Source organism: Cnephaeus nilssonii, assembly GCF_951640355.1.
Source record: "Cnephaeus nilssonii genome assembly, chromosome: 4".
In the NCBI taxonomy this organism is placed as follows: Eukaryota; Metazoa; Chordata; class Mammalia; order Chiroptera; family Vespertilionidae; genus Cnephaeus; species Cnephaeus nilssonii.
In genome coordinates this window covers 91,624,279-91,651,738 of record NC_137075.1, presented here as the reverse complement: position 1 = coordinate 91,651,738, position 27,460 = coordinate 91,624,279, and the positions used below count along the sequence as shown (strand labels likewise).

Sequence of the window (27,460 nt, the reverse complement as noted above, 5' to 3'; positions counted from 1 at the left end):
AAGGAAACTAGCATTAAGTAATTATCTCTTATATTCCAAGTATTTTGTTACACTTCACCCATCCTTTCATCTACCCATTCAGTCATTCATTCATCCATTATTTTTATTAAAAAACTAGAGGCCCAGTGCATGACATCTGTGCACTAGAGGGGGCCCTTCAGCCTGTCCTGTGCCCTCTCGCAGTACGGGACCTCCGAGGGGTCCTTAGCCCTGCCTCGTAGGCAGGAGAGGCTCCTACCACCGCCGCTGCTCTTGCCAGCCCTCTGGTGGTCAGTGCACATCATAGCGACTGGTCATTCCACTGTTTGTTCGATTTGCATATTAGGGTTTTATTATATAGGATATGTTGAGTGCCTACTAAATAGCAGGCACCAATCTAGGTATCTGCCCAAATGAAGTACAAAGTTTGTTAGAAGAGGCAGATGTGAAAAAAAAATTACAAAATAGTAAAATGGACAGTAGAATAATAATAAGCTCCATTTCTATAAAGAGGCTTATGGATCTTAGATAGGATGTCCCAAAAGAGGTAAAATCTGACTTGGGTTTACTGGAAAGAGTACAAATTAGTCAGAGGGAAAGAGTGAGAGATCAGGATGGAGAGTGAGTCTCAGCAGAGAAACCAGCATGTTTATGGCATAAAAGAGAAAAATTAATTTGAGAATTCATGCTGATGAGCAGGTCAGCATGCCTAGAGCATTATCTGGGAGGGGTGGGATAATATGAGTTGGAACTAGAAAGAAGGCAGATGCTAGCATGAAATACACCATCCTAAAGAGATCAGATTTTATCCTGAAGACAATGGGATCCTTTGGAGGATTTCAGCTAGGTGATGGCTTAGTCAAATATGCAATGCAAAATGTGATCCTGACTGCATTGTGGAAACTACTAAAGATGGGCAAGACTGGAGTTCAGGAAACCGTTTATGAAACTCCTAAAGTCAACAAGACAGCAGCAGTGATGATGAAGAGAAGTGGATTTTATAGCTAATAAGTAAGTAAAAGGAGATGCCAAGATGACTCACAGCAGTAAGTTAGATATTAATACCCACTTCATGGACATATCTGAGCAAGGTTAACTTGCTCAAGGTCTAACAATAATAAAGCCTCAGAGATATAAAATCTTCAATGTATTTTCTTTTCATTAAACTGAGTATGATTTATCTCTATGAAGTTCTTATAATGTGTTAAATCCTAGGGATTAAAACAAATAAATCTGGCCAGTGTGGCTCAGTGGTTGAGTGTTGACCCACGAACCAGGAGGTCTTGGTTTGATTCCCAGTCAGGGCACATGCCCGGTGCAGGAGGCAGCCAATTGATGATTTTTTTTTCTCTCATCATTGATGTTTCTATCTCTCCGTCTCCCTTCTTATCTCTGAAATAATAAAAAACATATTCTATAAAAAAACAAAAAAAAATAACACAAAGAAGAAATATTTTCTGGCAATAAATTGCTCAGAATTGGCTAAACAATGAGAGATTTCATGTCATCATACCCTGTCCCCTACTTTAATCCAGCGATTTTCAAACTTTCTGATCTCATGGCACACTAATTACTAAAATTCTGCAGCACACCAAAAAATATATTACATTTTTGCTGGTATGACAAAAATAGGCATACTTTTGACTCATTCACACCAGACAGCTATTGTTGTGTTGGCTGTTATCATTTTTTTTTATTTGACAAGCTAAGAGAAAGAGGTCAATGCCCCTGACAAAATAGTCATATATTGCATGCTTTAAAAACTCTTGCAGCACACCAGTTGAAAACTGCTGCTTTAATCTAAGTGGTACATTCTGGGATAGCTCTTTTATAAACTAATATGTCTCATAGTCAAGAAAAGAATCCAGGCATTCAGTTTATAATTTTCCCTTCCTCAATTTCATTCCATTACCTAAGTAATCCCCTGCTCTGCGTCTGACCAGACACTTTCAAATTTCTGTAGTCTGCAATGTCATTTCCTCTGAGTTGTCACTTAGCCAAACTATACATATTTAGCTTCTTTAATTTTTCTTCCTAAGTCATTCCTTCAATTCCCCTAATCCTCTTGCTTATGTCTGGCCTACCTCCAATTTGTCTACATTTTGAGAAATCCTATGGAAGCAAAAGATATGGTACTATTATTAATAATTCTGCTTAAACACTATACATTTTGACTGTTTTCAAGCCCCTTTTTATTACTTAGGAAATTTTGTGCTAAAATAACATTATATGTCTTGAGAAGGCTGTCTACTCCAACTGTTCATTTTTCTGAAGAGAATCACATACCACCCACTTTTTCTATCACAAAGCATAATGATGTTGAAGAGAAGGAATGATAAGCATGATTAACATACTACTAGACAGTCATAATCTATTTCTGGAATTAGTTAGTAGTAATTTTTTTTTTATTCTTTTAAGGCTACAGGAGGATGTAGGAAGAATAAACATTAAGTTTAACTGCAAAATGTTTCTAAATGGAACACATTTATGACATTCTTATAGGGCTTATTTGCAGCTCTTTAAAAATAATTGACTATTTAATTAGAGAGTTAGATCACATCAGTATAGAACACATATATAGATAAATACTTCTTTTCAAAGCTTCCACTCTCATGGCTATAGAAACATACAGAGTGAAACCCACTCAATATTTTAACTCTTAGGTTTTCTCTATCTACATATATTTATCACTGTGGGGCTTCAAACATGCTTGAAAAGTTCCTCTTTTTTTTACCATTTATTTAAAAATTCATCTCTGATCTCTAAAGACAGAAATTTCCCAAGGTACACACATATGGTAAACACACACACACACACACACACACACACACACACACACACATAGAATACCATTCTGAATAATTTCTCTCTAGTTGGTTGAAATACTCTGATAACATCAAGAAGAGTATAATGAGTTTAATTTTCTTTATATTTAGGCAACTTATTTATGGCCCATTCATATCTGCTTGAAGTATCTCAATAGGAAGGAAGACTTGGAAATGAACTTGGAAATGAGGGGTCATTATGGACTCACATAGCAGTACAGATGGCTTCTCTAGTGGCTCAATCCTTAAATAGCAACTCAACCATTACTTGGTTTGAAGCATGGTTAGGGTCATTAATTCCCTACCTCAATCTATCTGCCTGAGATATATGAATAGGTGCTGATACAAAGTATGCACAGATGTTCATTACAACAACTAAACCACTTGTGGAGGCCCTGAGAGCAGGGCACTGACTTGAGCCTGGCAGAGGAAGATAGGTTCACAGAGAAGGTGGGCAACTCATCAAGGATGCAGAATTTGAACTAAGTCTTTCAAAAATAGGTTTTTATTGATTTTATAGAGGAAGGGAGAGAGATAGATAAACCACAATCAGCTGTTTCCTAAACAATTCTGTCTGGGAATTAAACCAGTGACTTCTTGGTGCATGGGATGATGCCCAACCAACTGAGCCAGGCTGAACTAGGCCTTAAACTTATTTTGCAGACAAAGAGAGTGAGTAAAAAACAGCCCAGGCCTGCATTGCTCAGTGGTTGGAACATCAGCTGGCAAACTGAAGGGTTGAGGGTTTGATTCTAGTCAAGGGCATATACCTGGGTTGCAGATTCCCTACCTAAGTTGGGGCACATGTGGGAAGCAACCAATCTATGTGGCTCTCTCACATCAATGTTTCTCTCTGTACTGTTTCCCTCTCCCCCCATCCCTTCCACTCTCTTTAAAATCAATGGAAAATAATATCCTCCAGTGAGAATTAACCAAAATAAAGCAAAGATGATGATGATAATAATAGCTAATGTCTATTGAGTGCTTACTATGTATGGACACTAGTCTAAGCATTTGGAATATATGAACACATTTTCTCTTCAATTACCCTATAAAAATGTTGATATTATCATTATTATAATTTTATTTATGAAGAAGTATACTCTTGTGCATGTTATATGTTCCCAGGTAGAAAGAACAACATGTCTAAAATTATATCAGGGTGTGACTAGAATGTTAATTGCACATGAGAAATATTGGTAGATGAGAAAGAAAAAGCAGGCAGGGTTGGGAACCCATAGGGCCTTATAAGTATGATTCCCCCTGAAAAGTGAGATCATGGCTGCAATTCATTTAACTGACATTTCTGCAGTAAAAGTGTATTCCTTGTTTAGAAAAGGAAATTGACGAGAGTACAAAACTCAGGAAATTTGAGTGTGAAGAAAAAAGAATGTCCTGTGGGGACAGTAGGGAGCTTAGGGAAGGGATAGGAAACAAGTGCACAAAAGGTTACTTTACATTGTTTTGATTTTGCCCTTAAGATGGGAAAGCCCTGGATATATTTATAGGCTGAAGGGGATGATATTAATGGCACCAGAGGAAAATGAAGGCATTGAATGGTGTCAAAATCTTGGGACAGGCCTGGGGAAGGGATAATGAGCACAGGATTTTGAACAATAGGATGAAGAGATTCTCCTAGAGTGAGCATTGGTGTGGGTAACCTTAGAGTTGACGGAATTAGAAGAAAATTACAATTGATGAACGTTTTGTTTTCAAAGAAAGTAGCATTTGAAACGCAATGGTGCAGAGGTGGAGCAGGAGACTGAATTGAGAGGTTGAAAGGATGCTGATCAAAAAATTAAGAGGGCAGAAGGCTGCTGATCAAGGGAAGGAAAATAAAGAAAGATTCTAAGACCAGGATGAAGGCAATAGTCCAGTTGAGTAAAGGGTAGAAACCATTTGGAATAATGAACGGATACAACAGAGGGAGAACAGAGTTGAGTGCAATAATGAGAGGCACTTTACAGACAAATGGAAACTTGCTGAAGCAGGAAAGCAACTCGATTTAAGCCTGAGAACTGAGGTATTAGAGCTTAAAGTGTCAGAGAGTTATCAGTTCAGGGCAATGCAAAGACACAGGGTGAGGCCATCAAGCTGGGTTGTTATGTATAGGAAATCTGGTTGCTATAGGAGTTTAAGCCATTATCATCTCTTACCTGAACTGATGCCATAGTCACAAATAGGAATCTATGTCTCATCTTTTGCTCCTTTACAATCTTTTCTAACATGGCAGCCAAAAATCATACGCCACATCATATCACTCCACTACCTAGGGCATTTTGCAAGCTTGCCATTAAACTTTAATAAACTCCCAATTCCTTTCCATGGCCTAACAGGTCCCATATGATCCAGCCCAGGGCCACCTATCAGATCTCAGCTCATACCAGATTTCTTCTTTCTCCAGACATATTCATCTTCTTTCAAACTCCTCCAACATGTTCTAACCTAAATGTCTTCACACTAACTGTCCTTTTTGTCATAAATGTTCTGAGTTTTCTTATCATTCAGGTACCAGCTTAAATGTTTTATCCCTAGAAAGACTGCCCACCACTAACCCTGTGTAACACCACCCTGCTTTATTTCTTATTTTTTAGACTTGCAAATTTTATTTAGAACTCTTAGACACTCTGCTTTATTTTCTTGATAGCATTTGTCAGTGTATACCATATTTCCTTGCTAATTTATTTATTGGAAGTCTCCACCCTCGCTCCCATATATGTTCTGAAGGCACTAGAAAAGCAATTACAATTTTCTGTGGTTTTTAAAAAAATATATTTTATTGATATTTTAGAGAGAGTAAGGGAGAGGGACAGAGAGTTAGAAACATCGATGAGAGAGAAACATCGATCAGCTGCCTCCTGCACACCCCCTACTGGGGATGTGCCCGCAACCAAGGTACATGCCCTTGACCGGAATCGAACCTGGGACCCTTCAGTCCACAGGCCGGTGCTCTATCCACTGAGCCAAACCGGTTTCGGCTTCTGTGTTGTTTTTGTTGCAGCCTCAGAGTCTAGAAAAGTGCTTAGTCCATGACAGAAATCACCCCACCCTCCCTACCTATGTTTTTTTTTTTCATATATTTTTATTGATTTCAGAGAAGAAGGGAGAGGGAGAGAGTTATATAAACATCAATGATGAGAGAGAATCATTGATCGGCTGCCTCCTGCACATCCCCTCCTAAGGATCAAGCCCACAACCCAGGCAGGTGCCCTTGACCAGAATCAAACCCAGGACCTTTCAGTCCAGAAGCTGATGCTCTATCTACTGAGCCAAACCGGTTAGGGCCCTACCTATGTTTGTTGAATAATTGAGCTGACAGGCTGGGGCTTTTAAGAGATGGTTCAATCTGGGATTCAGAGCCAAATACTTCATTTTATATGCAAAGATTTAATGGTCTAAGAGACTATGATTCAAGATGAGGAAGGTTGGGAAATTACATAGGTGAGCCATGGTGAGAAAACAAAGCAAAGATAAGAAAGGATGTAGTTTGGGCACCTTAAACCTGGTGATAAGCTATCATAATTACTCTTCCAGAAAGTCCACAGAATGTTATTTGCAGAGACTGTGTCATTGAGAGACATGTATAATTTAAAGTGCAAACATTTTACATACTGGGAATTGAATTACATTGCTTTCTTCTGGTTTGCTACAAAAATAAAGTGCAAGGTAATACAATAAAAGCCTGACGTTCCACCAAACCTCTCTCTGATCTGTTTTCCTGAGGCTCTCTGGTGATCTTACTACAAATGTAGTTTTAAGCATGGAAGACTTATTAAGATTTGAGTCAGGGAAAAAGCTTGAAAGAATTAACATGTTGCTGAGGGGCAGATACCATTTTTTAAGTTGGTTGCACCATGTTGCTGTTCTTTTAGTGACAGTGATGGGGACACCTTCGGTAAAAAGGCAGAAGAATAAATATTCTTTTTGGAGGCAGCCTGGCAGTCAAAGCCATGTGTGCTTTGACATGAGGACCTGGGGCCTTTATAAGGAAAAGAGTGGATGGCTAATAGACACCCTTCGCCAGTTCAAATATTTCTTCAAATACCTGTTAGCAAAGAAAACTCCATGGATAGCCACTAGTGGGTAAATCCTATCCAGGGGAAATTCACCACTTCTTCACACTAAGAAGAATCTTTTAAGAAAACCTTGGGATCTTAATGATCTAAAATAGATCATTTAAATGCAACACAGAAAACTGAACCCTCCATGCAATTCAAGAAGAAAAGAATCATCTGGGTAAAAAACTAAAACAAGGTAAGATTGGAGGCAAAGACTATGAAAACTATTATTCATCCAGGTTTGGGTGGAGATGCCCATTATAATTACTAATAATTGGAACAACGATAATAAATGAATTTAATCCTAAGGCAGTCGGCATAATTGACAGTGTAGGCATGCAAGTCTTATAAAAACCCAAATCTCAGCTGTGCCTGGTCAGTGAGAGTGGGAAGAACTAGGGAAAAGAATTACAGTTAAAGAGCAATTGACATTGTATGAATTGAATCGGGCACATTATCTCCAGCTTCTGGTTCAGAGTTTTTATTAAAATTAAATAGAGAAGCTAATTAGACTGCAGGAAAACTACTGACTCTACGGTTTCCATCACACAAGAGAAAAAGCCAAGGCAAGGCATGAGAAAATAATCAGAAGAATCAGAAGTTTTCCAGTGACTGATTTCTGGTTACTAGTATTCTACCAAAGAAACAAGGGAGTGAACACACAGAATGGCTGTAGAGTCTGGAAACCAAGACATGTACACACAACAAATGGTTTCTTGATATTACAATATATGACAGTTTCCCTGACATTGGTGACATGCCATCCATGACAAATTTATGATCTGTTCAATGGGTATGGTCACTCACTTGCCAACAGAATTAAAATTGTGATAATCACAATGTATTCACGCATTTCTATCAATCCTTCCACATGTGCCTGTGAGGCTTTGTCTGGAATGATCTGTCTCTGGTTTTCTCTGAGGAAGCTGGTGCCTTCTGCAGAGCACAGAGGCTGTAATCAACAAAGCTCACAAGAGGAGAACTCAGAGACCATTGAAGCTCACGACATTCAATCTAGCTTTGGAAACTGTCATTCAAGCAGTCCCAACTGTTCTTCATCCTGTTGGAGACCCTTTGAATGGCCTTCTGCTGGCCCTTCAAACATGGGCATTAACTAGTCACTTAACATGGTCAAATCTGCTATGTTTCCAGATGTTAGGTCCAAAGTGTAGACCGAAGACTGAGAATCAGGATATAGTATGATTCTTGTAGCAAGGCCTTCGCATAGGCTGTTCCCTTTGTTTGGAACATTTTTCCCTTTCCCTCCTTCGCCTATCTAACCTCTCATCCTGAGCAGCACAGCTTCTACACTGCATCCTCTAAAAGGTCTTCCAATATCGGAACATCAGCTTAGGTCCCTTTCTGCTTTCTTAGCAGCTTGTCATCCTCCATTGGACTTGCCATGATTGTGATTAAATAATTATTGTGAAATTGTCTTGTTTTATGCCTTTTGCCTGTGATGTAAGCTCCATGAAGATAGGCAGCAGACTTCTGCCTTATTCATCCCTCCATCTCTTTCCAGATTCTTCTATGCAGTAGGCAGACACCATTAACCATTTACTCCACCATCCTGAATTCAATTCAATGCTGATAAAAAGGTGACAAAGACCTGCTTTGCAAACACTGCTTCTTCCTCATAAACAAACAAACAAACAAACAAACAAATCATTTTGCCAGAATTTCCATAGTTCTTTAAAGAAAAGAAAATGCCACCTGCCACCTGCCACCTAGATCTCTCTCTCCTCAGGAAGTTTTGGGGAAAGACTGAAGGCTGGGAGAGCTGGCTGAGGCCTTGTTCATTTGTCAAATCATTATCTAGGCCTCATTTACTGAGCTCTTTAGGACACATCGTGACTCAACCATTCCAGACACGACAAAGCCATCTCTGATATTTTCTAACATAATCGCTTTACATTGTACATTGCAAAGGAAAATGTCTCTTGATTTTGAAAAGGATGCTGAGATGGGGAAAAATGTTTACACCATAAAAGAGGAGAAAACTATCTTAGAAAAATACCCAATATGGTGGAGAGAAAAACAGAAAAATTTAGCTCATAGGAAATGAGAGAGAGATAGTGAGAGAAACACAAACACACTTTAATTTTCCTCTTATCAATGACATGAGAGGCATTGCTTTATGTGATTTATATGTCCCTTTAACTACTATGCATAGTACCAACTTAAAAAAACACACAAAAATAGGTAAGATATAAGTTGTCTATATATTCACACCAAATCCCCCCAATTAAAATCAGGAATCTCCCTATAGCTATTGGAGTCAAAGGAATATTTCATATGTGTTTTCTGTATGACTTGAGAGTAAATTCTGCTATTTATCCTCTTTCTTCTTCAAATATTTTGATCTACTTCAGAGCCTCCAGCAATCTTTGTTTTCTGGTTAGAAATGTTGATAGAAATGATTCCCTATAGAAATAGCCTTAGGACATCCTCACCATCTGCACTTAAATTCCCTAACCTTCCATTTGTGATTTTTCTCACACTGGCCTCCAATCATCTCTTCTCCAATGGACACAACATTTGACTCCTACTTAGTGTAATTCTAAATCAAGTTGTAATTCTAGTATTTGCATCCATATATATATCCAATATTAGTTCACTAATTTACTTTTTTGTCCTGGTGGAGGCCCAGCTATGTTCCAAGAATGTATAATTGGACAGTAAGTATGTGGAGGTAATTATTTTTCTATAGCACACGTAAAGTTAAATTAATAAACATATTACAGTGATAAAGCTGAAGGCAGCTGAGAGCCCCGTGAACAGACTTTATCATCAAATACTCTATGATGAAACTCAATGGCATGCAAACACTCTGATATTGCACAGCATAAAAATTCCAAGGTGACAATTCCAATCTGAGCCTTGCCCTTCTCAAAAATGTAAGCATCTGGCCGGAAACAGGAGACAGAGCTATGCTCATTTCTGGATGCAAAATATTCAGTGCACTTATTCATACCATTTAATTCATATTCCCTTTAAGGTGGTTGGATGATGTGTATTAGAGTGAAAGTAAAAAACAAAACAAAACAATCCCAAATAAACACAGATTCCCCTAAGGGAAACAATAAAAAATTAAAAGTTTTACTTCAGTATACAGGAGTTAGCAGTATAATAGTTTTTATTGGAATTTTGCACTGATAGTAAGTTTTAGTACACACATCCATATAATACTCAAGGTTCCACATACCATGTGCTACTCTCAAAAACCCATGTTTTTCTGAATTCATAGTTTTTTTTGTCTTGATGTTTGTTTGTTTGATTTTTTTTTTGTGTGTGTTATATGCTTGGTGATAGCTTGACTGAACAAATTTTACCAAAATTAGGATGCCAATGTTGATAGAGCAGCTGAAGAAACAACAAAGGTTCAAGAACATGAGCGTGAGGTTTATAGAGCAGCAGCTTATGGTTCTGGAGATATGAATTGTAAGTGCTGGTGTAAGGTCCATAGCTAAGGAGTTCTGATTCCAGAGAGAAAAATACGAAAAACAGGTGAATTGTAAGAAGTGGGCATCAAACTGTTATCTCAACAAGTGCAATACCTGAAGACATTGGTCAAATGCCTTAAAATGTATTAGTGAAGATTATTTCCAACCTACAACTCCCTCCCTGGTTTACTGCCAATCAAGGGTGAGGATGGATGAGACATTCTTCAGACAAAGCCTCAGTGGTGGTACTTTGCACCCGCCCTTTCTCAGGAAGCTACAGGAAGATACACACCTTCAGAACAAGGGAGTAAACCTAGAAAGACAAAACTTGTGATTTAATATAAAAGTGAATCTCGGGATTTTTGAGAATGAGGAGCAAGGACCATCCAGGATGACAGCTAGAGGACAGGTTCACAGCACTCGGGTCAGATGGGAGCAGAATGGAAGATTTATTTTGCCATGGGTCTCTCCAAGAAAAAAAGTGGAAATGAGAGACTACCAGTTTGCTTATGTCATTGCTGTGTCAGCTATGACACTTATAGGTGGTTACAAATATAAGCTAATGAATCCAGCCAGTGTGCTTCAGTGGTTGAGTGTAGACCTATGAACCAGGAGGTCACAGTTCGATTCCTGGTCAGGGCACATGTCAGGTTGCAGGCTCAATCCCCAGTAGGGGTTGTGCAGGAGACAGCAGATCCATGTTTCTCTCTTTGATGTTTCTATTTCTCTATCCCCCTGTCTTCCTCTCTCTCTAAGAAAATCAATAAAAACATTTTTTTAAATAAAAAGCCCTGAGGACTAAGCTTGCCAGCACCTTTTTTTTGTCCCACTCCTTTTCTCCCTTCTACCTTTTCCCTTCTCTCTCCTAAACTCCAAGGGCCCCTTCTTTAAAAAAAAAAAAAGGAAGGAAGAAAATATAATGAGATAATGAGGGTGTTTATTAACGAGGTGTTGCCAGAGAAAGGAAATATAACCCTAACAGTAGAATGTCATGTCAGGGCCAGGTTTTGAATCCACTTTTCTCACTGTGCCCTCAGTCCCTAGAAGCGTGTTCAGCACAAGATAAGCACCCAGAGAAGATTTCTGGCCTAAATGAGTGCATGTAAGATCTTACATTCTTCTCAATTAAAAGATAAAAGCCATAACAATGTAAACTTGGAACACTGATTCAATCAAAACGTGACAGAATTTTGTTGAGAAATTGGAGGTGAGAAAGGGGGTGTGTGTATTGGGAGACAGAGGGGTGAGAAAAATCAATCCTTTCCTTCCAGAGTCAGAAGTCAATAGTTAATGTGTAAAATTGCAAAGTTCAAAAAGAAAGCATGCTATTAGAAATATGGAGGGAATGTCTGAAAAGGCATTTAAAAGGGTACACGTGTGGAGCAATTCCACAAGGTGTGGTGAGGTGAGGGAAGAACATCTGTCCTTCTATAGACATCTGTTTGTTCTCTTAGGACTCTAGATACTGTCTTAACTGGGATTTCTCAGGAAACAAACTCTGAGATCCAGTTTTCCACGTGAGAAGGTTTGGGGGAGTGTCATCAGAATCTGGGAAGAGGAGGAGTTGGAGCAAAGACCTCAGCTGACCCCAACAATCACAGGGAGCTCTCGAGCTGAGCGGCCCTTCTCAGTCATCCAGACAAGGGGCTGGGTCTTTAAATATCCCCCTTCCCCCAGCCCATCCACTACTCACTGGACATGGGCCAACCCCAGGGAGGGGCTTGACCTTCTTGACCTTGGGTAAGGTTATTTCTTTAGCCAAGGGAAGTTCAGTTAACACTCCCAGTAGCTGAAGTAACTGTTTCTCTACCATAAAGGGGGATGTAGGTACTATATGAGGTTTTTAAGCTATGCAAATATATTATTTAGATAAAAAATAAATTAAAACATAAAATTAATGCATGCTTATTGATTAAACTTAAAAAGGACAGTAAGTAATTTGCTCCTGGATATATAGTTTTGATTGATGAAACCAGAACTAAAACTGGGCTGGCCAATCTCTAAATCTCTTGTAAGCAGCTCAACAATTATACCATCTCTGAGATTCTCCCAATATTCCATGAGATTGTAATTTCAAAAAACAAAAACAAACACCCAATATATTTGCAATAATATTGTAAACTTAGTCCCTGAGATCAAACTATGCTTTCAATGCAACCACTTTATTGTTCCACTAGAGGCCTGGTGCACGAATTTGTACACGGGTGGGGTCCCTCAGGATGGCCTGTGGGGATCAGGCCCAGCTTGCGCCCCCAGCCTTGCAGCCCCACAGCCCTGCCTGGCACACAGCTATGGCCTGGCACCTCCCCCTCACCTGCTCCACCACCCCATCTGTGTGGTGATCGATCAGGGCTGGGGCCCCCGTCTGGCTCCCTCAGCACCTAGGAGCCAGGTGGCAGCCCCACTGCCTGCGGGGTGATTGGCAGGGCGATCAGGGCCCCAGCTCACACTTGCCTTGGCCTGGCACCACCTGCTCACCTGCTCCACCATCCCGCCGTGGTCCCCCTCTGGTCGGGGCCCATCAGGGCCAGCAGTGCCTCCACTGCCACCCACTGCCAGCACCGTGTTGCCAATGCCTGCCATGTTCCACACTGCTCCCTGGTGGTCAGCGCATGTCCTAGTGAGTGGTCAAACTCCCAGTCGAACGACTGCCACAGGGGACGATTTGCATACTAGGCTTTTATTATATAGGATGGTATAATGTTGCTATTTTTTAGTCAAAATGACATTGAATACTTTTGAAACTAGCCTTTTTCCAGTAGCAATTAAAGACTTTATTCTTAGCAATGACCTGTATAAGCATAGATGGCTGCTGCCCCTGCAATTGTAATAGCAGGTTGGTGTGCAAAGTTTCCATAGAAAACTGACCTAAAATGAGTCTGCTCTGATTTAGAAAATATTTAAGAGCCCTACCCAACTGTGTGTTACCTTAGGCAGAAATGCATTCATTTCATATTTTGTTTTCCATAAACCTGGCACTCAGGAGGTAACTAACTACAAAATCTAACTAAAATTTAAGTTAAAAGTGGGCACCACAGCTATAAATCCAAGGTTCTCATAACCTCAACTTTGGAACATGGCATTTTCTAAATAAGATTAAACTCTGTCTATGTTATGAATTTGATATTTTATCAGTAGACACATGTGCTGTGATATGCTTTAATTATGGTCCCATCTTTCCAACAAAGACCGCTGTTTGGTACTCTACCTAAATGGCAGAGCCAGAAATTCCTTAGCAATCACACTTTCTTTGAACGAGAAATAGGAGAGAATCAGATACTGTGGTTTATAAATAGAGAATTATTTTTTTTTAAAAGAAGCTCTTTTAAAAACTCAAAATCAACCAGGATACAAAGACAATTACATTATGATGGTAACAAAGCAACAAAATTAATCTGTCCAGTTTGTTGCATAAGTGGTCAGGAATAACATTTGCATAAGTTATATTATATTGATTCTTACAGACAGACACTCAATAGAGACGAAAGAACACATGCAAAAATAAATGCCTCCACAGAGGACATAGAAGAATCAGATGAAGCCATCTATTCTTCAAAATTAAAACAACAAAAATAATAAAACAAGCCAACAAACCAAAAATGAATGATAATACAACAAAACCCCATTCAGTTAAGTTCTCTTTAGTAAAGAGTGTCTATTTCTATCTTTGTCCTTGCTCTGAAACTCGCTTTCAAATGTCATCCCCTCCCCCTTGTCAATAGATCAAGCATTCTCTAACAGGATAGATAGGACAGCAAGAACTAATAATGATAATAAAAATAATGAGAAATGGCCTCAGAGATATAGTTAATGTGTCTTCCTCTCTCCTTGTCTTTCTCTAGCAGAGCAGCTTCCCAGCCAGTAGGGCATTAATCATCAGAACAGCAGCTCTGAGATAAAGGCTGGGTGAATTTCACTGTGCATTATAGTGTGAGTTGTGGGGGTATGAATATGAGTCTCTCTCAGTATCTGGGAGGAGGAAGTGGAGAGGAGAGGAGAAAAATCTGTCATTTTATATATTTATACTGCTCAAGAAGGTCCAGACTGGTTTCCCATTGTTAAAGCAGATTAAAATCATTCACATCCTTCTGCTTTCATTGGAGGTCAGCTCTCAAAGAGAGGAATAAATATTATGACGAGCTGAATTCTACCTACTTTCCTCCCCCCATTTGCCTTTGGAGTACATAGTAGAGTAAGGGGCAGGGTGAGGGAACAAATGGAAACAGAAGCAGGACTGTCCGATGGGATACATTTTTGTTTGCAAATCTTCAATTGGATATCTACTCTTTCACTTACATAATGCTTTGGATGAATGAGATTTCCTGTCTTGAAGAGCCCTGAACTAAATCTGGGGAGACCATTTGGAAGAGATAGGTAAACAGATGCTACAGCTACTCAGCAGGAACTGCTCCACAAAATGAGGTCACATACTGCGGCATGACATCACCTGGGAGCTTTGCGGGAAGTGTATGATTTCAGGCCCTCCTCCAGAGCGGAATCACAATTCCCAGTCTGTGCTTTAATGAAATCATCCTGGTGATCTGCATACACATAACAGTTTAAAAGCTACCATTCTATATAATACACATAAATACACATGATCTCTCTCACTCTCAATCTCCCTCCTCCCTACCTATCTCCCTCCCTCCATCTGTCCCTCCTTTTCCCCCTCTCTTTCTCTCTCACACACACACTATCTGATGGAATGAAAGATAGAAGAGGCTGCATTGTATATATAAGTCAATCAAATTTCCATCAAATAATTCCCTCAATGACTGCCAGCCACCACAGGTAGGGTGTGCGTTTACTTCCCTAGCCATTTAATGCCTGGATGATGAAAAAAACTGAGAACCTTACGTTCTCCATTTAGCTCACAAAACTAGCTCTCTAGAAAACCCAAGGCATTAATTAGAAGGTTTCAAAAGGCAGGGTTGTCATAACAGTCTCGGTATGTTTCTAATTTTTACAATCATTCAAACATGCACCAGAAAGCTAGGAAAAAGCACATCCCACCTCTTCTACTGTCTTGTCAAAGACAGAATGGATGTATCCATCTTGCAGCCTGGCTAGCAATGATTACTGCTGGAATTAATTTCCCTGTCACATGTACCAGTAAATAGAAATAAAAAGATGTATTTTAAGAAAAAAATAATACCAATTATTGGACCTTGGTTTAAGTTGGAATCATGGATTCTTTTTGATGACTCAAGAGACATGTATTAAGTAGGGATGGTAATTGTGGAACCCTTTCTGATAGCTTTCAGCATAGAAATCATTATTTATATTATTATTTTAATTAGATCAAAGATATTCTATTCATTTCTATCAATTGTAGCAATCCAAATCCATGAAATGGGCATATAGCTCTTATAGCAACGTAATTACAGAGTATTTCTGCTAGCTCTCATCTCTTCTCACCTCATTCTTTCTTCTTCGTCCCTCTAATTCATTTATATATCCATTCAACTTTCACTGTATGTGATAGGCATCTTGTTAGATACTGTTTAATAAAATAAAGATATTGGGGATAATATGAATCTACTCTAACACTCAGATGAGGAAAACCTGGAGACTGTGGAGGCTAATTGCCATGTCAGAGGTCAAATGACTAATTAATAAGTAAACAAAAATATATTTTTTAAAGATCCTAATCTAGCTCTGCTAGTGAGACCTGGATTAAAATCTAACTTAAAACAATTCAACAACAACAATAATAAACTTTATTAAGTCACATCAATTTAGGATTTAGGACTTGGCTTATATTATATTAACCTATCCATGATTGAAGTTTTAATCTCTATATTTCAGAGGATGAAACTGAACTCCAAAAAGCAAAATTCCATAGCAGCCTAGAGTCACGGATGTAACTACTTCTTGATCCATGAGTGAAGTCTCCCAATGGTTCCTTCAATGCATCCTTTCCCTTCACACCAGGCTGCTTTCTTACAGCTGTCTTTGTTGACCTTGAACACAAATAATATAGCCCCCTCTGCAGATAAGCATTCATTTATTTAATACATTTTTTTTCTTCAAAAAACATTTATTGAGCCCCACTTTGTGGCAGACACTGTTGCAGGCCCTGAATGTCAAGTGATGAACTGCAGAGAGATGAACTGCTCTCAATCTAGTGGTTTCTCATAGTATCTTCCATTATTGTTCTTTCAAAAGATCTTAAAGAAAATAGGTAACTTTGGAGCCAGCTGAATCATAGGATTATGACTATAAGTAAATGGGTTCACACAACATACTCAGCCATGAGAGAAAAACAAAAGAGGTAACTGAAAGCAGATAAAAGACTCCCATCAACCTACTTACACACATACAGACAGGTAAATGAGCCTCAAGATAACTTCCTATCCATACCAATAAATAGAAGCAGTGGGCCTTTAAAAGAATCTTATTTTCCTACTAGAGGCCTGGCGCATGAAATTCATGCATGGGTACGATCCCTAGGCCTAGTCTGCAACCAGGGCCATCTTCCCTGGCTGCCTGCAGCTGGCCCTGACCCCTGCCATCACCCACCCCCAGTTCCCCATTCACCATCAGGCGATCGGAGCCTGCCAGCCAGGGAAGGGAACCGAGAAGTGGTCAGTGTGCCTCATAGTGACTGGTCGAGCAGTTGTTTTGGTCATTCCACCACTAGGGTCAATTTGCATATTACCCTTTTATTATATAGGATAGAGGCCCAGTGTATGGGTGGGAGCCAGCTGACCTGCCCTGATGGGGGCCCTGAATCAGGGTGGGGGTCCCACTTGGGGTGGGGCTGGCTGGGGCAAGGGGCCACGGGCAGTTTGCAGGATGGCCACACCCCCTATCAGGGTGGGGGGGGTCCGGATGTGGGGGTGTGGCTGGCCGGGGCAAGGGACTGCAGTTGTTCTAATCTCTGGTCATTCTGGTCGTTCTGCCATTTTGGTCTCTGGGCTTTTATTATATAGGATATTTAAAGGTAGGTTTTAGGAGAATTATGAAATTTGGAAAAGAAATAAGAAGAACAAATTAGAGAGGGAAATTGGTGATAGTGCATTTCCAAAAGTGCTAGAAACAGCCCTTGCTAGTAGGATGACAAATAAGTCCTAAGGAAGGAGAATTAAAGGCCAGAAGCCATCAAGAACTATCTGGCCCACCAAAGACAAAGAGTCATCTCTAGAACTCCTTATTCTTAAGGCCAAGATTCAAGAGCAGCAAAACCATGCTGATGTCAATCCCCACTCATGAGTGGTACCATAGAGTGGGCCTCAAGGGGAGGGGGAGCAGGGTGCTTGAAAGTGAGATCCAACCTATAAGTATTAAGTGTATTCTCCCTGAGAAGGTACTGGTAGGTTGCTGCCATTCATATGTTTTGACCAGTATTGTCGGAGTGTTTCTTCTGTACTACTGTGTTCTTATAGCCGGAAATAAAGAGCTTGCCATCCTAGAACTCACAGTGTAGTAAATAGAATAAACCAAAAAAACATGTGACACAATGTCAGGAACAGGTAACTGTTATGAGAAACAACAAAGCAGGAGGTGATAGAGAGTGCTATTTTATAAAGCATGGTTGAAGAGGGTCTCTCTGGAAGTTGCCATATAGATATAAGCCTGGATAAAGTAAGGAAGTAAATCCTGAAAATAGCTGGAAAAAGCTGCTTCAGGCAATGGAAACAGCAAGTGAAAAGACACAGACTTGCTTTATATGTTCAAGTAGGACTGGGCCTTATCTAAGGTGCAACATTGGAGGCCTTATCTAAGGTGCCCCAACATTCAGTTATCAACATAAATAATATTTTATTGCAATATTTAAAAATCAATATTAATGCAAAAATCCATGATAAACAAAATATCAACACTTATATGCAGACAGGTTCAGACTTTGCAATTGAAGAACCCTATATTACTCACCCGTCCCTAAAGCTAATCCTATGTTCAAGTAAATTCAGGAAGACTTGTGTGCCTAGAGCACTGTGCTAGAAAACAGCACAGAGAAATAGCAAGAAGGATATCCACACACCATAGGTTAAGAATTTGGGCATCAGACTTGGCCAAGCAGTATGTTAGGTGATTAGAAAAAGCACCGGGAGCTCTAAAAATATTTGAGGACCTCCACAGTGAGTAGCCAAGAGCTAATCCCACTTCCCTCCCAGCTGTTCAGGTGTCACAAAATAAGATGCAGCACTTGATCAGCAGTTCTGGTGGAAAGTCCACCCTGGAAGTATTACAACCAAATTAGAAGGGCATCTCTACAACATCTCCTAGCAACTCCCAGATTTCCAACTTATCCACAATGAGGATCTTCTCAGAGCATATGCCCTTGACCAAGCATGTGCCCTTGACCAGAACCAAACCTGGGACCCTTCAGCCAGTAGGCTGATGCTCTATCCACTGAGCCAAACCAGCTGGGGCAGAGGACCCTTTTGAAGTGGCTAAACTCAGCATTGGAAAGTGCAGATTTCATCCATTGGGATTAAAGTATTAACCCTTTGCACTCGCTTGCTTTTTTCTCGATTCCTTTATTCTAATGCTAACCGTGTCGAGTCACACTCGACATCTGAGTGCAAACGGTTAAAGAGGGATGAACAGAAAACCACACTATATTCTCTTCCCTAGCTTATTTGTACTGTCAACATGGAAGTCTTTAAGAGGGAGGTAAACACATCAAGTTTGTTTGTTTTTAAGAACAGTGCAATTTCAGAGAGAAAATGTCGCTGAAGAGTCCTTCCAGGTATTGAGTAAATTGGAGTCCAATTTTCTTCTCCCCAAATTATTCTGAGAGGGAAAAAGAAAGTACCTGCATAAGGGTAAGAAGAAGACAAGATATTTCTTGGCTGGCAGTGAAAGTCTAATTATTCTGACAAATCTTTGGTGCCTTCCCCAGTTATGAGGCTTGGCAGGAAAGAAGCAAGCCCTGGAGCCACACATTATGTAAGGCTGTTAATCAATATTAGTTGAGCGCTGATCCTAAAAATAAACTCCCCCTGGAGGCTCTGTTGTCTACTGGTAAAAGCGAGGGATTGAAAACTGTGAGGACTCCTTGTCTCATTTCTATGATGCTGGTGGCACCAAGGAAATGATGGAGGAGCCCAAAGGGGATAATTCTCTGGATAAGTAGAACTGTTCCTGATACAACATGATCTATATCCTGTTAGAGCATGGCATTTGGGATGAGGTAGATTTATCTTGTATCCCAATCCAGGACAGTTTGACAAAGAAACTTGATAAAATTCAGTATTCTAGTCAAAGTCAAAATGCCCTTGATAGCAACATGCTGTAAAATGGGAGTGTCATATATTTTGTGGAATCATATGAATTTTTAACTATCTGTTCTACAAACATGGCAGTTTCACATGCTTCACCCTGTGTGTAATAACTGTTCAGCAAAGTCAATTTTCACTCCAGAAAAATGAAAGAATCTCCCATGGAAATCTCTTCTAATTGAGTTCAGGGCTTGGGTTCAATCTGTGACCCTTGGAGGAAATTCTGGGTAATTGTGGGTTTGTGTGGACATAGAAAAAAAAAGTCTTCAATGTACAGGAAAGCTAAGCTCTATGAGGTTCTATGAATTCTGGAAGACTCTCTTGGATTGACAAGGTTTCCTAATGTCTCTAACATTAGTGAAAACTTATAGGAAAAATCACCAATGGTCATATTTATTCCTCACAACAAGCCTATGTTATGCCCATTTTACAGTTAATGAAATGAAGGCTTAGAGAGGCTAAGCAACCTACCTAGAGACACACAGCTGAGTAACTGGATGAACACAGCTAAGTCCAAAGCAGAAATTCTGACTCTAAAGTACTCTCTCTTCCCTTCAACATACTGGCACTCTATCTGGATCATGCAGTGTGAAAGATCAACTTTTTAATCACAAGTCTGTGGTGTGTGTTTTTTTTAAATATATTTTATTGATTTTTTTACAGAGAGGAAGGGAGAGGGATAGAGAGTTAGAAACATCGACCCGCTGCCTCCTGCACACCCCCTACTGGGGATGTGCTCACAAACAAGGTACATGCCCTTTACCGGAATCGAACCTGGGACCTTTTGAGTCCGCAGGCCAAGGCTCTATCCACTTAGCCAAACCGGTTAGGGCACAAGTCTATGTTTTGTTTTGTTTTACAATCATCACTATGAAGGCTGAAGTGTGCTTCTTACTATCTCCAGCTCAAAACTGAAAGCAGACCAGAAGAAGACTTTCCATATAGACAGTGCTACAAAGCCTGAAAAATTTTGGCTACCTTCTGGAATTTTTTAAAGTAGTTCACATTTGACCACCAAATTTGTGAGTTTGAGATAAGAATCAAATCTCACAAAGTTCTCAAGTCTTTCATTTCGACTGATAAACAGTATAGTTTCAATCCAGGCTGAGCATTGTGATTTTCTGGTAATTTTCTGGTACCAGGCAGCAGTGGCCAAGGTCAAAGTGATTTTATTAATTCCTGACACACACATATACACATAAATGGGTCATGATCAGTATCCTGTTAATAGCTTGTAAATTATTCCAAATAGTGATATGCACAGAATACACTGAGTTCTTTCTTTACTGATAACTACTCAGTCTGGAGGCTTCAGGTAAGAGAATACACATTATTCTTGGAACTGTTTTTCTTTTGGCCCTTTTCCCTCTCACAGGAACATTCTGATCTTGGTGGCTGAAAGTTATCACTAAAAGACTCTTGTTTCTCACTTTTGCCTTCTGTATTAAATGAGGACAAAGAAATTTGAGTATAGACTGAGTTGAACTTTTCTACTTTAGAAGCTGACCTATCAGGGCAATGATAGTAACCTACTGACATTGGGGTCAGCTGTAATATAATGGAAATGTCTTCACAATTGTTGGGCATTCCTAGTAGTAAGACCCACAGGGAACCTAATTCAGTTCTCTCCTTTTGGTCCTCTTCCAATTGGCGGGGAGGGTTCAGGCCACGACTGAGAATCTGTACCTCTTGTCTTTCACAAATCCCCTCTATGGTCTCTCGGTTTCAGTTGGACTTGGCTATCTCCCTTAAGAGTTATCATCTCCGACTTTGACAATTTAGCTTCTTACATTCAACCAACCTGGAATTTGTTGCTTTCACCATGTATTCAATTGTTCTCACCTACAAGTTCCAGCTCCATACCTCTTCAGCCATGAGATCCAGTCAAGCCACCTCATACACCACCCTCACTCCCAACATACTACTATTTATAAGTCACTGTTTCATATTGATAGACCATGTCAAGCCCTCTTGCACTCTAAGCTCCATGATGGCAAGGATTCTGAATTCCTTTTTTTTGTAACCCTGAAAATATGTGTAGGCATATTTAATAGCAGAAACATAATCTCCATGACCCATAGAAATCCAGGTTTATTTAAAAATGGAAGAGAAAGTTAAAGATGGGTAATGGGGTATCAGAGACTCGAGATCTTATAATTTGTTTTATTTGCCAGTACTAATTTTAGCCTCCAAATTCTATTTTGACTCTCCTTCAAATTCCTATCCCCCAAAATATCCACTCCATTGTGTCTACACAACAACCAATAGAGATGACTGCATTTTCTAATGTAAATTCTTGCTTGGGAGGGTATTGACTTGCATACCAAATGTTGGGGAAATAATGTTAAAATAAGCTTAAAACACACTCAGTCTTACAGTTCATGATATACTTGTTTTAAGCATGTTACTTATATTAACTCAGTTATCCTCACAACCATTACATGCTACAAGCACCAATAGTACCTTTTCATGAATCCTACTCCCCCAATTTTACAATGCGGTAGTTTTAGGTTGGCTGCAAATTCCTGCCACTCTTCCTGTTGGAAGTGAGGCTTATGCCTCCCTTCCTGAAAGTGAGAAATGGCTGCTTTGACCAAGAGAAATGTTAGATGTGATAATGTGTCAGTTTCCAGGCTCAGGCTTTAAAAGTTCGGCAGTCTCTACTTCTTGTTCCTTAGAAAACTCTCTCTGGGAACCATGAGCCTCCATGAAAGAAGTCCTGCTACTATGCTGGAGAGATCACATGGAGAGTCTGGGAGAGGGACATAGACCCAGCTGAGTCCAGTGCTTCCAGTTCACCACCAAGGCACAAAGACATGTGCGTGATGTCTGACCCTCCAGACCATAGTAGACACTGGGTAACTCCAGTTGACTCCATGTGGGGCAGAATAATTGCCTTGCTGAGTTCTGCCCAAATTCCTGGCCCACAAAAGAGGGAGATCCAATGATGTAGTTATCATGTTAAGCCACTAAGTTTAAGGGGAAAATTGGTTTCACAGCAATAGTTAACTAGAGCATATGTGACTTTCCCGGGGTCACCTAGCTAATATGAAGAAAAAATAGGTTCTAAACCCAGGCAATTCTGACTCCAAGCACATCCATTAATCATTCTGCTATAGCCTTTCCACTGGAAAAAAAATAAAATTGTCCCAAAGCACACTGATCATTTTGGAGGGAAAGTGCTCCACAAGCCATGCCACTTCTAGTTGTTCGATGATTGTAAGGTATGCAGTAAAGCCTAGCTTGTTTTCTGATTTATTCAATAAACACGTACTGAGCACTTTTTAAGTGCCAGACCTTTACTTGAGAATTATCATGTAACTACCTGCTAAACCATGGATATAATCTAAATCTAAATTATTATTATTATTATTATCAGTATTATTATTATTTATTCAGGGAGCACCTAGAGACATACTTCTTAATATAGAATGAAGACCTGATGCTTGGGTACCATAGCTGTTAGTAATTCCACAGAGTACATGAAATTCACAAGTAAGTCTGTAGCAAACAAGATTATCAGAAATATCAAAGCACCAGTTACTCCCAGGGGGGCCATATCAACTAAAAAACTTTTGTTCACACTCACAGTAAAGAGCAGCACTGAAAGCACTTTCAGCCTTCTTTTGAATGGAAATCAACACTCCCCAAGGCCTACTGGAAAGAAACGGCTCATATGATATCTTCTTAGCTTACGCTTTAAGAAGGAAACAGTTGATTTTTGAACAACCAGGTTTTTATACTTGCAAATTCACATCCTTATTCTATTTTCACTGGAAGAGCTTCATTTTAGGACAATCCTGCCCTATCAATATTATCAAAGTAAAGGAGGACAGAACAGAGTTTTGTTCAGAAAAGTGAATGATGGATCTGACAAATATGAAATCCAGTCTTCCCCAATTTCTTTCTCCCTTATGAAGTATTAAGTATTGGAGTCTGGGAATTGTCCCAAACCATGGATATAATCCAAATGTTATTGGGTCCCTAGTCCTGACATAGGTTTGATGTAGTCTATAGAATGTACTTGAGCTCAAAATAGGCTTGCAGACAAGGCAAGCTATTGAGTTTTTACAGAGCCCAGGACAGAGTTCTTCTGGCTCATTGGCAATAATAAAAATATCCAAAACCATTAACATAAAGTTATTTCCTCTAGCAAGTCTTCCAAAGACATGGGTCATTTTTATACATTATCTCAGTCTAATCCAATTCTGCTCATCTGTTGGCTTTCCTTCAAGAGTATGCATTTACACACCCTTAAAAATAAAGAACATCAACAGATTTATAACAAATTTTATAGCCTTAGTGGAAACAAAAGGAAAAACATGTAGATATAATCCAATTATGACTAGACTCAAAGGAAAAGAAACACACACTAGACAGGAGGCTATCACACAGCCTCCAGCAGTCCACATCTACTAAAATGAGAACAGGTTCTATGATGTTTAAGGTCATAATCATTGGCAAGACTTCAGTATTTTGTACTCCACACTTCCCCAGAAGCTCTGGCTCTCTCCGTGTGAAAAGACTACCCAATGTATTTCCACTTATGTATCTGCCACAAGAGGGAAAGCCAAAAACCGATGATTACCATGGCTTAGTCCCTGAATCCGGTGTAACATTAAATCCTCTTGGGGTGTCAGTGAAAATTGGGCCTTGCAAAAGACTATAGGATAAGCCATTGCGACAGAAAAAAGCCATTTGCTCTTCTGCTTCCCACAGAGTTAGTGGAATGTATTCTGACAGAAACAAAACAAGTCTGCCAAGACCTGTGCAGATAGAACCATGCTTTCACCAACAATAAACAGATCTGCTTTTGAGCTATAGAGAGTCATAATAGAAATATATATTGCCTTTTATCTTCTTTTCAGTGAGTAGAGTGAAGTGTCAGGAGTTATTGCTTTAATATCAGAGAAAAAGCTATTTTTTGGAGCATGTGTATAGGTATGCATGAAACAGCCCATGGGACTAGGACACTGCTAGGCTAACCAGGTTCTTGCAGCCTTTCAGAAACACATAAGATTGTCCTGATGATATCATCAGTATATACAGCTGCAAATCATGCGTGTGAACACATGGAAGAGCTGTTTGGATACTTCTGCTCAATTAAAAGGAAAAAGGAAGACAGCATATTTACCTCTATCTAACTCACACTAACTTAATTCAGAAGAATGGGAACACATAAGGGGCTTATGGATTACTGACTTTAAATTTACGATGCCTATTGAAGTTAATAGAAGGGTGATGTCAAAGACTAAAATGAACTCCTGTATAATGTCTTAAAACTAAGAAACTGAAAAGAAGTACTGGTTTCTACTGAATTGTCTATAAATACTAATGAGGCTAGGGATAATTTCCCCACAAGCAGTTAGAATGTCTTATTTATGCCAGAGCATTTAAGGCTAATAACTTGATTAACCTTCTATCCACTACTAACTAGATTTATGAAATGCCAAGGGAGTCAGCAAAGCATTAAGTTTTAGCTTGAGTGTAATTACTTTTAAGTGGAAAAAAAACACAAACATTAGCACAATATAAGGACTTCCTACATAGCTAAACTCAGACCTAATGTAATTAGGGTCTTGATCAAATATAAAGAAAACAAAATGGACAAAAATAATGTGTAATTAATTAACACTGACTATCAACTACAGATTGTATGTCATAAGGATTAGTTGAACCTCTAGCTTCAGTTGCCCTTGATTTAATGCTAGCCATTGGCTTAAAAAATGAACAGTTCTTAGTCCAACAAAGCCATCAGGAGGTTGTAAGGAAATTGCACTAGGATATAGTCTTTCCTATAATAACACATTTTACTTCCCCCCTTCCTTTTCCCTTTTTTCTATTGAAAAAAAAAAGGTAATAAAATAAGAGAAGTGAGTATTTCATACTGAAAGTGTTGCCTATGGCTCATTTTGAATAATAGCTTTACCATTTCAATAATAAATATGAGCGGCGTGATTACCCATGAGTGCACACAAGACTTTGTAATTTCTTTAGCAAGGGTTTTGTCTTTCTCTATTCTGGGTCTTATTACTATGAGTATCTGTAGGCATCCTTCCTATAAACATAGTAATTCACATTCTCTCAATAAATAGTAGCACCGATCATAATAGCAATGTCTCCAAGATAAAAAATGCAAAACCAATTAATAATTGGAGAAAGACTTACCTGAATGCTGGCTGTTGAGCGATTCTTGCGGGTTGTGGTAGTAGCCATTGTGGTGGTGGTTTCCATGACAGTGGTAGACATTTCTGGTGGCATGGCCGTCGTCTGTGTTCCTAAGATTGATGGGACTTCTCCTACCAGCCGGACACTTCCATTGATTTTAATATTTGGGTTGTTCTCAGCTGCCATGTTCAGTACTTTCAAACCATCATAATAGAGCCCAGAGAGCTGGCCTTGGAAGAGGCGTCCTTTGTCCTTTCCACCAATGGCTATTTGCGCCTGGGTGTTGAAGATGGTTAACTGCCGGCCTAGTGGGTTGGGTGGAGGAAACATCATTATTCCCATACATTTTCTCTCTTTGTCTTGCCTGGTCTAAATGAACCAGATATAAAAACAGGCTTCCTTGAGTAATTGAAGGGGAGAAAATTAGATAATAAAAATTCAATACAGATATTGGCAAGTAACATTTCATTATGTTTATCCCTTCCACTGTCTAGCTGAATATCCTAGGTATCTGAATAATCGAGTCTCTATTTCTTTATTGTGAGGAAGGAGAACCTTAGTTCAATAATGAATAGTATTATAGTCTTCTCAGTTAAGTAATTGTGGACAATGAAAAGAAACTCCTAAATCAGATGATGATAATAATAAACAATTAATGCCTATTCTATTCATTTGTTACCTACAAAGTACATAACAACAACTAAAAAGAGTTATATATGGCAAACAAAAACCTTGGGAGACACTCATACCACTGAATTAAAAAACGAGGTCTGATGATTACATTAAATTAGCTGAAATTAAATTCCAATTAAGAGATTTGGATTCATTGCATACTTAGAAAAGTGAACCAAACACCTTATTTCCTAGGAATCTTCATAGTACATAATATTCTATCTATACTTGACACCAAGACTAATCAATTCTTACCTCTATTAATGTTGAGGTAAGGAGATTATGGTCACACAACTAAATCTCTCCCTAAAATATGGAGAATAATTAGGCATTGATATGTTCCTGAGATGGAGGAAGAAGAAAGTGTCATTCCAAGTCAATATATTTTAAATGGGAGGTATGGGCATTAAAAAATAGTAACATAAAATTCTTTAAAATTATATCAAGATATATTAATGGATTAAAGAATATCAGTAGCTCAACTTACTTGAGGTTCCCATTTGGGGAACCATTTATGCTTCTGTGAATAGGAAACTCTCAGAATGAAATCATGACAGAATAGAGTTCAGAATAGTGTAACTCAACTTATCTTCCTCCAAAGTATTTCTAGATCTTTCCAAGAAAAACAACAATAACAAATAGCTTTTTAAGCCATGTCATTATTTCTCTAGATTATTTTCTTCTGCTTTTCTATACAGAGAAGGGGGGGGGGCGGTACTTACTAATGGAATGAAATATATTCTTTTTAAATTTTTCTCCACTTTAGTCAGTGATCAAACAACGCTCCACTCATTCATAAATCTAACACTCTGAAATATTTTAGCTGTAAATGACTGTAGACAATGGTGTTATTCTTGTCTGATTAATAAAAGAGAGTATATTTTTAAAGATTGAGGTTTTTGCTCCACAATCTCTAATATGCACCAAGGCAAACTGTGATGTTTCAGCTTTTAACTCTACCACTATCACATGGTCTTTAAGTCTACACAATGGTTAGCTATTCTTTATTTTCTGGTGCATAATGTGGAATACCTTCTCAACATATAATAATAGACTAAATGGAAGAGGCAGAGAAAGGAAAATAC

At 39.1% G+C, this 27,460-nt stretch overlaps 1 protein-coding gene across 18 annotated transcripts in view; it reads right to left on the bottom strand.

The window, feature by feature from the left end:
- NRXN3 (neurexin 3) overlaps positions 1-27,460 on the bottom strand; it is a gene marked incomplete at both ends in the record, with an annotated part of 1,469,510 nt that overhangs the window by 124,186 nt on the left and 1,317,864 nt on the right. For all 18 annotated transcript variants that reach the window (XM_079767585.1, XM_079767570.1, XM_079767583.1 and 15 more), the window contains one exon: positions 25,704-26,008. In XM_079767585.1, the coding sequence (XP_079623711.1) occupies positions 25,704-26,008 (305 nt within the window). The remainder of the gene's footprint in view (positions 1-25,703; positions 26,009-27,460) is intronic.